The 12,674-nt window shown below is 31.3% G+C and overlaps 1 protein-coding gene across 1 annotated transcript; it reads left to right on the forward strand.

The window, feature by feature from the left end:
* Positions 1-1,067: 1,067 nt before the first annotated feature.
* LOC141657152 (helicase sen1-like) lies at positions 1,068-8,796 on the forward strand. The gene is made up of 7 exons (XM_074464292.1): positions 1,068-1,330; positions 5,323-5,871; positions 5,960-7,156; positions 7,253-7,577; positions 7,653-7,914; positions 7,999-8,256; positions 8,372-8,796. Exons 1-7 carry the CDS (start codon positions 1,199-1,201, stop codon positions 8,445-8,447), a joined length of 2,799 nt encoding a protein of 932 aa, XP_074320393.1. The 5' UTR covers positions 1,068-1,198; the 3' UTR covers positions 8,448-8,796.
* Positions 8,797-12,674: the final 3,878 nt, after the last annotated feature.

A 12,674-nucleotide genomic window follows, 5' to 3' on the forward strand; every position in this document is an offset into this window, starting at 1 on the left:
TGCGTAAATTTATTAACCAAATCTAAAATCATAAATATAATTTGATATAAACTTAATTATGTATTTTTATAGTTGCTAATAAAAACATTTGAAATAACATACCCGTGTAATTTGCACGGGTTTAACACTAGTAAACCTTAAAAAAGCTTGCTTATTGTTGGTAAGAGATTTGTTGTAAAAAGGTTTGTGTTTTTGATGATTTGGCATTTGACAAACCTCAAAATGGGTTCTTCTATTGTGGATGCTCTAAGTAGTACTCCCTCCATTCAACTCCACTTTGCAACATTACTTTTTGCGCGGGTATTATGAAACGGATTAAAAAAACTATTAAAAGTACATAGGGAAAGGGAATGGTGGGGTTAAAGATATTTAAAAAATATAAAGGTGAGTTTTATGGTGGATTTGTGTGGGGGTATGAATGACATTTTTTGTAAATATAGATTTTCAATAAGGATAGAAAGGTCTTTTACATGTCCAAATAAGGAAACCTGTAAAGTGGAGTTGAATGGACGGAAATAGAATACTTGTAAAGTGGAGTTGAATGGAGGGAGTATCTACCTATATGGATAGACAAAAATGAAATGGTTAGAAAATAATAAAATGTTGGTCGTATCTATATAAGTGGATCATTATTTGAACCGTTGTTAGAATTTGTGTTCATTTTAATTGCATGTGAATTAGATGCACAAATTCTCATTGAAGATATGACATATCCGTCACTTTTGAGTGACGGATACCATTTTACCTTACAAAATACCCACTTTTTTTTCTCTCTGCAACACTATTCATGTGGTCCCCTTTCTCCACTAACTCATTTTGTTACCATTTTATCTCACAAAATATCCACCACAAATGATAACCCGTCACAGAGAACACCAATTGAATTAGATGAGTCCGTACATAAAAAAAGCATAAGTTGATGACAATCAATGTAATTCAAGTACGTCAACTTTTCATAAAACAAAGCATAAGTGCATAACAATAGACTTTTCATTGACGAATGACGTTTTAGTCTCCTTTCTAATATAACCTTGTCTATTAAGTTTCCAACGCGTTTCAACTAGTACAATTTCGTTGTCATTGGAGTAGTAGTATCTTTATTCCTATATATTTTGGCACTTGAAGTTTCTAAAACACACACACACACAAAACATAATTCATTATCAGTAGTATCTTGAGATATTTGTAATTCGCTATAATGTATAGTATGATGATGACGAAAATGGAGAATGTAGTTTTGGAAGAGAAAAAGAAGAAACAAGGGTTGTTGGATTTGGTGTTTTCTTGGTCACCCAAGGATCTTCTTAACAATAACCTCTACAAGAATAAGGTATTCGTCTCCACTTTATTTTACCCTTTTGTTTGGAGCAAAGAATATTTACCGGGAAGTTATTTCCTTAGTTTCTATAGCAAAAACGATTTGATGAAAATGTAGTGAATCGTTTTCCTTCTACAAGTCAAATTCAATCGTATTCACATTCTCCATTTAATTTCCATCATCTCATGTTCGTGTTTTTATGGCTAGAAGTTATTGGATAATTATCGTTAGTTTCTTTATTTTATTACTTGTATTTTTCATTATCGACTATGCAATTTTGTCAACAAGTTGGTTTGAAGTAAAGCTTATTTTGCTAAAACTTGATAATCTACATAGCAAAGGTTCAGCTTTTATTTTTTCAAATTAATAGACTCCTCTAGGAGCCGTTGCACCAAATCCATTGAAGGCTCCCACATCCCACAAAACAAGGACTAAAGGCTCCCACATCCCACAAAAACAAGGCTCCCACGTCCCACAAAACAAGGCTCCCAGATTCCCTTCTTTACATATTGTATATATTATTTCCCTTATTTTCTTGATTCTTGGCTTGTATATATAAGGCATATCTTAGCATGTAAACGGAACAATTGATACTGATTAAGAGTGATAATCTTTCCCTCAAATCTCCTCTCTCACGTGTATAATACAAATCGTCACAAACTCACAATCACATTATGTTGTAATAGTCCCTTCGTTTTGTTTTATTAGGGAAAAAAAATTGTTTCGTTTTGCCACTAATTAATGGCAATTTCCCATGCAATATTTTAGAAATCCAAAGTTAATATACTCTTTATGTGGCTAAAATGAGACATGACAAAAAGATTTATGTTTTCTTCTTCAATTTTCAAGAGGAATTTATCATGCTTAAGTTTAACTACTACTATTTTTGAAACATTTCCAAGGACTTTTTTTAATTCTTGTGAAAAATCCTAAAAACATAGAAAAGATAAAACAAAACATAGGAGCCCATTATTATAGGGGTGAGGGGTCCTCATTTATTGTAGAGAGGATCCAGATTAGGCGCCATCCGGTGTTGCTAACTCATTTTCCGTATAAGTGTCTCGTACCGTCACGCTACTAGAATGTAAAACCTTACTCTTCACATTTGTCAAAAAAAAAAAAACATTTAGTTAGTAGGTTACTAGTGTAGATCCCGCGTAAATGCGCGGTAAATATATGCCTTTTAATTTTTAGTGTTTTAGTTATACATTTTAGATTTATATCTCGCGAATTTTTATAAAAAAATAATTAATATTAAAATTAATCAAAAAAATTGAATAATTCCATGAATTGTGTTTTTTATGAAAATACTAGGTAGTATCACGCGCTTCGCGCGGCCTGTTTTAAAATTTTATTATTATAATTGAAGAAAAATAATTTAATTCGTATATAACCTTTAATATTTTTACCTATAAATAAAAATAAATTAATTTTTTTTCTCAAATTTTATTTTTTTAGGTTTAAGTTCAGTGTTTTAAAATAAAATACATATAATTTTAATTAAAACTAATACCAAGTTATAGTTAATTACGCATGATCAACGTTTTACAAAAAAAAATTGTAATTGATCAAATTATCACATTAATTAAAATAAAAATTTTTCGAATAATGCAACAATCAACATTAAGGTACATTAAGGTATCAAAGTATATCATTTCACGATATGTTATGTTCCAAATCAGTTAAAAGATTTATTCAAAATGATGTGAATATAATTTTATGCAATTTTTAATTTTGTATGTATAACGTTTGATATTTATTTATCAAATATATATGCCCAAACTAAACTTATTCAAATATTTTGGTTGTGTCTTACATGTTCTATGTGTCAAATATATCTATCAGAAATTTGCACCTGTTGTTTTTTTTAACAACTATATATAACGATGTTTAAGAGTTTACGTAAATAAAATAGGTTGAATTTTCTCAAATATCATTTTTATAAGATAACGTATAAAATATTTAAATAAAAGTAATATCTAGTTAGTCATAACTAATGTTTTGTTCTTGACGTATACATATTTAACTAAAGATATTAAAGAAAAATCTAATGTGTATTTTACTTTTTCATGTTGTTTATATAATAGGGTTTTTCTACATGATACCCTTGTACTTATTTGAATTCTATGTGATACCCCTCGCTTTTCAAAAATACCCGTGGTACCCCTAAACATGATAAAAACATCTTAAAATACCCAAAATGCTCTAATCCGCCTCTTTAGAATGTTTAATTTATACATTTTTTATTGATTTGTTTGGCAATAATTTGTCATGTCATTAACATAAACATCGTCTACTCAATTGTAAACATATTTTCTTTACAAAATATAACATATTTAAACGTGATTTTTAGTAGATTGGGTATTTTTAGAACATTTTACTACATTTAGGGATACCACTTATATTTTCAAAAATATAGGGGTATCACGTAGAATGCGAAGAAACACGGGTATCATGTAGAAAAACCCTATATAATATTATATTACTTAATAATCATTACTTTTCTTTTAATTATTCAAACTCATTCGTGATCACTGTGTACATACATACTCGTTATCACAGTATTTAAACCTCTCAAAATCTCATATGTATTCATTTTGTCGCAATATAATTTTTTCGTCCCACACTATAAAAACTTATATCTTAGTAGTTTTTTTTTTAAAGTTTTGTTTTTAATATATACAATGACTCTTTAAAATATATTTTTCTTAATAAAATTAATGGTCTAAGTTTTATAACTTTCTCAAAATATTTTTTTACGTAAATGTGAAACATTGTAAGATGCTCACTTTAATCATCTCTACATATCAAATTATGTTAATAAATATAATGAAAAGTATACTCGATTGAAAGCATTTTTTGCAATGAACGTTTTTATTTACAATTTAGAATTTTTATCAAAATATTTTTTTTAATAAATTTAGAATCAAATCAACGTAATTACTTAATATAATTTTATAATAAAATTTATTAAATTATAGTTAATATTTACTAAGATTTATGCTGCATTTATTATATTTATATTTAATGTTCAGCTGTAATTAATACTCGTATTTAATGTTGGGTTGACACGTGTCGCATACATCAATTTTTTTTTTTTTTAAAAATATTTTTTCGTCACGAAGTTAATAATAGGAGATACAATCTTTATGTATAGATTATTTTAAATGAAAATTTAGTTTAATAAATGAAAATTTAATTTGTTTCCATATATAAGTTTGAGCACTTTGGTGGAAAAACTTTAGAAAAGTTGTAGTCTCTTAGTATATAGGAGGATTTATACTTTTAAAATTTGCACCTCATAAATATTTATCAGCTCACTCCATTGTATTTTGATATGAAACAAAAAAATTGAAATGGAAAACTAATAAAAAAATTTATTTAAGTTGTGAATTTTTTTTAGTGAATGATTTTTGTCACGAAGCTAATTTTAAGCATGTGTCAAGTTATTCTCTACAGTAATAATTACTGCATTACTGAAAAATGTAGCAACTTATACTTTATAATCCTCTATTTACTAAATGAATAGGCGAATCTAGGAATTTTCCCGCTCAAATTTTTTCAGTTATATATTGGGCCTTAATATGTTTAGTAATTATTCTTAAGTATTGGGCTTAACATTTTTGCTCATTCTATAGTCTATACAAATGCTTGCCTACTTTATATAATTCTTATTTGTGAATATTTGTACAAAAATATATTTACCAAAGTATTTTACACGGTCATATTGTCATATATCTCAAAAATTCTGTGCTTTAGCACGGGATCTACACTAGTTTAATATCAATTTTATTTTATTTTAATGAAAAATCATAATTATGAATTTATTTAAAAAATTAGAGTTTATTTATAAGAATATATTCATTAAAAAGATAATAATGTAATGAAAGAAAATTTTATTTATTACCTTATTTAGCTAGTTTTTTTTTTGGAGGAAAAACTAAAAGATTTTTATTCTTTTAGTAGTAGGGGGATGTCACCAGTATAATTTGTATGGTGTGCAGGTTACGAAAATACCAGACACATTTTCATCAACAGCTGAATACTTGAAGTCATTCAAGCTGCCACTCATCGAAGAGACTCGAGCCGATTTCTGTTCCGGCTTGGAATCAATAGCTGAATCTCCTGCGTCTGAGATATCGAAAATTTCCATAGATAAGACTCACAAACCCCCTAAAGAATTGCACTATAAAATTACTATCAGACCCGTTACTGACCTGCACAATCCTGGTGGACATTATGATCCACAGTCTGGTGATGTTTTTGCCCTCTCTAATGTTAGGCCTCGAAATGTGGCTGATTTGGTACGCCCTGGTCAAAACATAATCTTCGCCTTTGTTGAAAAGGCTAGTGAAGATGAACCTTCTATTTTGATAACACCATCCGAGGAATTAGATCGTTCAGAGCTACTAAGTAAGAAAAAAGAGACGAAACTGTTTGCTACGTTTGTGATGAACTTGACTACAAATACGAGAATATGGAAAGCACTTCACCCTAGTCCTAAATCCCCTAACTTGGGTCTTCTTGAAAATTTGCTGCAACATAATCCTTCTGTAAGTCAAACTGTTATGTATTCTTCTAAATTGTCGACGATTGTTTATTAATTCTCTAATTTGCTCTAAGTCGTATTCAAACATGCAGGGTGACAATGAGGAATGTTCTGTTTGTGTTTCTGAGGAAGTCAGTAAGGCCAGGAAATCTAGTGTGTTAGCCATTATTCGGTCGTTTGAATTGGACGAGTCTCAAACGAATGCTGTGCTAAGCAGCATTGATATGGCAAAGTGCTCGCACCAGAAAAACAACGTGAAACTGATTTGGGGTCCACCAGGGACAGGGAAGACCAAGACAGTCGCGTCTTTGTTGTTTGTGCTTCTTAAGCTGAAATGCCGGACACTGACTTGTGCGCCGACTAATATAGCAGTTCTACAAGTTGCTGAAAGGCTTGTGAAGATTTTTCTAAAGCCAGTCAGAGAATATGATACTTACGGGTTGGGAGACATCGTGTTGTATGGAAATGGAGAAAGAATGAAGATAGATGAAAATGAAGAGCTTGTTGATGTGTTTCTTCAGTATCGTATTGAAACTCTCGTTGAATGTCTCTGCCCTGTGACAGGGTGGAAATATAACTTAGATTCTATGATATGCTTACTTGAGGATCCTCAAAAGCAATATAATACTTACTTGGGCGGGGACAAAAGGGATGACAATGATAACGAGGATATTGCAGTAGATGGAGATGCAGTGAATCCGGAGTCATCAAAGAAAACGAAGAATAAGAAGAAGAACAAGAAGAAAATGAAGGATATCATTAATGAATCTTTGATCGGAAACCAAATTAATCAGCAAACAGGAAGTAGGATGACATTTGAAGAGTTTGTGTTAAAAAAATTCCGGTCTGTGTCACTGAAGTTAGTCTTCTGCGCCAAGAATTTGTACACTCATCTACCAACATCCGCGGTCCCTTTGTATGTGGTCAAGCAGATGATTCAGCTCATTAATTTACTTAAGACACCCGGAAATTCAAAAGAAACCTATCAATTTACTGATCTGATGTTCAAAAAGACCCAACTTATTTCGATCCTGAAAGAATTAGTTAAAGGGTTTCCGCGACCAAAATTTGAAGGAACATTGAGAAATTTTTGCTTGGAAAATGCTCGTTTGATTTTCTGTACAGCATCAGGCTCTATCAAAATGAAGTCACCTGTTGAAATGGTGGTAATAGATGAAGCTGCACAGCTCAAGGAATGTGAGTCGGCTATTCCATTACAGATTCCCGGTGTCAGAAACGCACTTCTTATTGGGGATGACCGACAGCTTCCTGCTATGGTTCAGAGCAAGGTTAATACTATTTATAATTCCTTTTCAACCTTTCTATATATAATAATAATAATTGCATCCTTTGATCATTTACCAACTGAATGTCGACATTTTTAGGTATCGGGAAATGTTAACTTTGGACGGAGTCTGTTTCAAAGGCTGGCAAGCTTAGGGAAAAAGAAACATCTCTTGAACATTCAGTACAGAATGCATCCGACCATTAGTTCATTCCCCAATCGGAAGTTTTACGAGAAGAGTATAGTAGATGCATCAAATGTAAAGCTGAGAAGCTATACTAAAACTTTTCTTAAAGGGAACATGTATAGCTCCTACTCTTTCATTAATGTATCGAGTGGCAAGGAAGACTTCAGGAAAGGGCATAGCCCAAGAAATCTAGCGGAAGCAGAAGTTGTTAATCAAATCATCGGAAAGCTCTATAGCTGTAAGTTATCTGTTTTTTTCCAAGACAGAAATTAACTCGTAACAATTGCTAATTGGGTTTTAACTAATATTGCAGATCATTGTAACACCAAGACGGCGATTAGTGTGGGAGTTATATCACCTTACAAGGGTCAAGTAGGCCTAATGCATGAGAACTTAGGTAAGAAATATGCTGCGCGGAAGGGAAATGGGTTCACTGTCAATGTTCGGTCTGTTGATGGGTTTCAAGGAGGTGAAGAGGACATAATTATAATTTCAACTGTTCGATGCAACGGAAATGGATCAGTTGGTTTCCTTTCGAATCATCAGAGAACAAATGTTGCTCTAACCAGGGCAAGGTATGCCTCGCCTCTTTATACGATGAGCACTTTTAACTAAACTTATATCAGTAACATTAACTTTTTCTTACTGAATTTGTGTAGGTACTGTCTTTGGATAGTTGGGAGCGGGAGTACTTTGGCGAACAGTGGAACAGTGTGGCAGGATCTTGTGAGTGATGCCAAAATGAGAGGGTGTTTCTATAATGCAGATGAAGCTGCAGAGTTTAAGCAAACTTTAAAACCAGGCTTAATCAAGATTAGCCGAACCCCATCTAAACTCGATCCTGCAGAGTCTTTGTCAAGCCAGTTAGCTAAAATCAGTTTAGACGACAACCAAGCGAAACTAGATCCGTTTTTAAAGTAATCACAAGCATTTGCCTCGCTCTCCTTTACATACACGCTTATGTCAAACTGTTACTTTTGCAGTAACAGGCTGACTAATGTGATCGTTATGTTGTTTTTTTTCCTGCGTCAGGCATAAGAAAATGTCGAGGCTAAAGAGAGGAGGTGCAATCACCGGCAATGGTGTTAGAGAAGGCAAGCTCGAGTGATGGCAGCTGTAAACAGAATAACTGATTTGCAAACAATTCCTTTTTCTTTTGCGATTTCAGATCGAATGAATGCAGTCTGAGTCTGCAGTATGATTTTGCGACTTTTGTTCGCAGTCAGTGCCACTGTGATTCAGAAACTGAAATGCCCATCCGAATATATGTTACAACCTCGATGTACTCCTTAAAAAAAGATATTAAGAGAAGTTTAGCTTATTTGACAATGTCGCAATTAGGTTAGCTGCTTTATTTCATTTGATTACTCATATTTATTCAAAAAGTTCTATTGTTTTTAAGATCCGGAATGCTTATTCATTCAATGGAGAACACTTGCGGGATATCTTATATCTTATATATCTATCTATCTATCTATCTATATTAATAAAGGAAGCTTTTTTCGAGCGATTATAGAGAGTCCAACTTTTGAGAACTACCTAGAATAATTTTTTAATGAAAATATATTTAAAGATAATTATAAGAGATATAAAATTGATTATATGTTTGTGATAAATCGGTTGTGTGGAAGTGTAGACCTAATCAACTTCTATTATCATTTATATCTCATATTCACACCCAAACACTTCCACGTTGTTATTTTGCGTATATAAACCATGCAATGAACCTAATTTTTGCATATATCATGTTAATTTCGTCGCACCTAATACACTTTTATACTATGATATTTAAGGGAAGCCATTTGAAGATAAGGAATTGATTCATTGCAACATCAACAATAAATTACTACGGGTATATTTTACTATAATAACAATGATGATATTAAAGGTAAGTCCGTGGTTTTTTTAACGTGTGCCCTAAAAGCACATGTTAATAATTTATCATGCCTGTGAAGAAGTATATATATCGAGTGTATAAGATAGTTATTACGGTGGCGTTATTGTTTATATTATTTTCTTTTAAATATGTATAAATAAATGTTCTCGCATATTCACTACTAACCATCTAATTACACAACATCAAACATTCATTGTGTTTATTTCGTACGATTTTGTATCAGTATACAATTTATAACGCTACATAATGATTTCGTTGGAGTAATATTACGCTATTAATTGTTTGATGAAGACATGATTGTATTGTGTGAATTAAGTTTACTAATGATGATCTAACGACAATTGAATAAGTTTGCTGATCTTTAATGATGATTGATGAGGAGGATTATCTAATATTACAATTTTGTTGTATTTTATTATTACTCTTGAATATCACAAACTTTAATCATTTCCGAATTTTTTCTTGATCTTCACGAGTAGAAGATACCAATTGATCGTATGTTTCCATTTAATAACAAGGTAATAATAAGGTTCCTAATTATATTTACATCTTCTATACTCATATTAGATACTTCTTTCGTCCCATTATTCATTAAACTATCGTTTCTATTTTTTTAGGGGTATTTTAATTAAAGGTAAACGAATGATGTACACTTTCAAAAATTATTAAATATTAATGATAACTAAATAAAGAATATAATATATGAATTTTAGTCGATTACAATCTCATATTTCTACAAAGTGAGCCAAAAAAACAAAACGATGGCGGGTTAGCATTAACTACTACAAGCGTTTGATGACTGCATAACAAATTGAGAAATACAAAGTATATTAGAGGATGTTAAGAATTACAAAGTCTATTTGTATAAGAAATGCCCTGAGTGGCTGAGTCTAAGGCTCCTTAGCGGCCTTATCATTGAAATTGTTTATTGCATGACATCACTCATAAATAAGTTGTATCCTTCCTAATTTTACCCCAACTCTATTATCTTTTGTATACAAGTCACTAATTTCATAGTCGTGTCAAAACTTTAGTGTGTTAGTGATAGTATTTGATAATTTTAGTTTTGTTTTGCAAAAAATATATGTTCCGTCTAAGTTGATACTCCAAACCAACTTTTGTGGGAATAAAAAAAATGTAAAGAGTGGATGTTGAAGTAGAGTGTATGTACAAATTAAACGCACTTAAAAAAATTGACTTTACTTTGGATATCTTCTTTTTACTTCATTTTTACCAGCTTTAACGTTGAATCGTCTAACTGATTAAAAGTAACAATTTATTTGGTGAGTTTGAATTAGACTGGAAAATAGGATTGTATTTCGTATAACATACATAGTAACCAAATTTTCATCGAAGGTTGATTTTTGTTTAGTATATATTTCCTACAAAAAGGACTAAGATGTATCTAAGGTTTTAATTAGTGGCGTCAATTCAGTTCTAACAATTGAATTATTTGTGTACATAATCCTACTCAAGGTGCCAAGCTATGAAAATTAAACGAAATAGGTTAGTAACACACACTCCATTGAAAAGCTTAAGAAATTTGTTACTATTTTATCATATAACACGTACCTTGGTACTATTTCTGTATCATTTAACAATTAACTTTGTTTTTTAAGATTGCTTTAATATAAGACTGTTTATTAAATAAAATGCATTGGTGATTGATCAAACAATTCTTAATGGATCAGTTTGATCTATCTTAACTAACTTCGAATATAGCCATATAATTTTTGGTTATTGTAAATAAGTCATTAAGCAAATCGACATCATTTTAGTACAATTAAACATACATTATGAAAGAGTTCTACCAAACGGCCCGTGCATCATAGGAGAGAACCGAGACCTTAACGACCTCAAGCAGGGTCCCGACCTCATTCACACGTACCGATATACTTACTTGAGCATCAAAGAGGGACCCCTCTGGATCACTCAGGTTCTATTTGCTTATGTGTGTAGGACATTTTCCGAAAGGAGGCAGCTGGAAATCTAAAGCACACTCGAAGGAATACGTTGACCCGAGACCTATACGAGCAATATACATGACTAAATATAGAAATTCAGAAAGAAGAATATCAACATTCAACACTAATACAATCAAATTATATCTATCAATCAATCAATACTATATATTAAATCCAAAAATCAAGGAATTTCAATGTAATTAAAGAAAGTTATACAAATCATCAATATCAATATCTATCTATATTAATAAAGGAATCTTTTTTCGAGCCATTACAAAGTCTCCAACTTTGAGGAACTACCTATAATAAATCTATTCAATTTAAATTTGCAATTTTGTAATTTAAAGGATAATATTTGAATCTTACCTTAACAACAATACGGTAGTTTGTATAACCAAATGATAGAGTTTGTATAATCAAATGATAGAGTTTGCAGTACGTAGAATAGGTAGTTTTATTTAATAGAAATAAATAAACAATTTATTCATAATAACTATACATAGTCTATATATTTGAGTAAGACACAATGTATATACTTATATATAAATGCAACTCATCCTAGATTTTCCCTTCAATAACAATATTTTTGGTCTTTCCTGCTTATTAGTCTCAAGCTATACAGTTTTATATTACATATACAAGATGTTGGTTACGATGGTTTAACTAATAAATTTCTTTTGTTATACTGTAATGATAGGATGAACTATGAAGATGTCAACAACTCGAAAGGGAACGCGGAACTTGATTCATACCGATGGAAAGCACACTGCACACCACAAGTACAATGTATTAATGTGTCGTACTTCATTCATTAATATACTCTATTACGGAGTGTATAAATCTGTGATATTATTTCCCTTTGCATGTATTATTGATGAAAAGTTTTTTAAATTATGAAGAACAGAGTAATAATTAACAAACTTCGTGACGTTGCTAAGTGTGATATTGTGAGTTAGCTAAGAGACGTTTAAATTTTGTTCTAATATGCAAATTATAGGTCATTGAAACATTTGAACAAGAACGGATTCGTAATGCGTACCACTTCTTTATTCGTGAAGTACGTACTACAACTACACGTACAATTACTTTTTTATAACTTTCCTCAGCATAGGTTCGTTGTGTTAATAAAGAGCTGAAAATTGACCTTGCAAATAGGGAAGACGGAACTGTGAAGACCTGTCAAAGGAGGCGGATTTGAGGAAGAACGAGGATTGGAGATGATGAGATTTGCGTAGGGTAGGAGATGAACAAGGATTGTGTAGTACCCCCTCTGTTCCAGTCAATTGTTATCTTTTGGTTTTGGCACAAAGACCAAAGAAAGAGGAGAGACCCAATAACTAAATAACAAGTGGAACAAATTAAATGAAAATGATCAAATTACTCATCAAGTTTAAAAGCAATGATATTTCCTTGATTAATTCATGTGATACAATATCCTATTTATACAGCCATATCATCTAAGAATTAGGTAAGT

Source organism: Silene latifolia, chromosome 5 (assembly GCF_048544455.1).
Source record: "Silene latifolia isolate original U9 population chromosome 5, ASM4854445v1, whole genome shotgun sequence".
Classification (NCBI taxonomy): Eukaryota; Viridiplantae; Streptophyta; class Magnoliopsida; order Caryophyllales; family Caryophyllaceae; genus Silene; species Silene latifolia.

Bases quoted from the DNA above. Each gene is read 5' to 3' on its own strand.
- LOC141657152 (XM_074464292.1), top strand. From the start codon at position 1,199: ATGTATAGTATGATGATGACGAAAATGGAGAATGTAGTTTTGGAAGAG. The intron at 7,578-7,652 runs GTAAGTTATCTG...CTAATATTGCAG, and splicing joins CATCGGAAAGCTCTATAGCT to ATCATTGTAACACCAAGACG. The intron at 7,915-7,998 runs GTATGCCTCGCC...GAATTTGTGTAG, and splicing joins GTTGCTCTAACCAGGGCAAG to GTACTGTCTTTGGATAGTTG.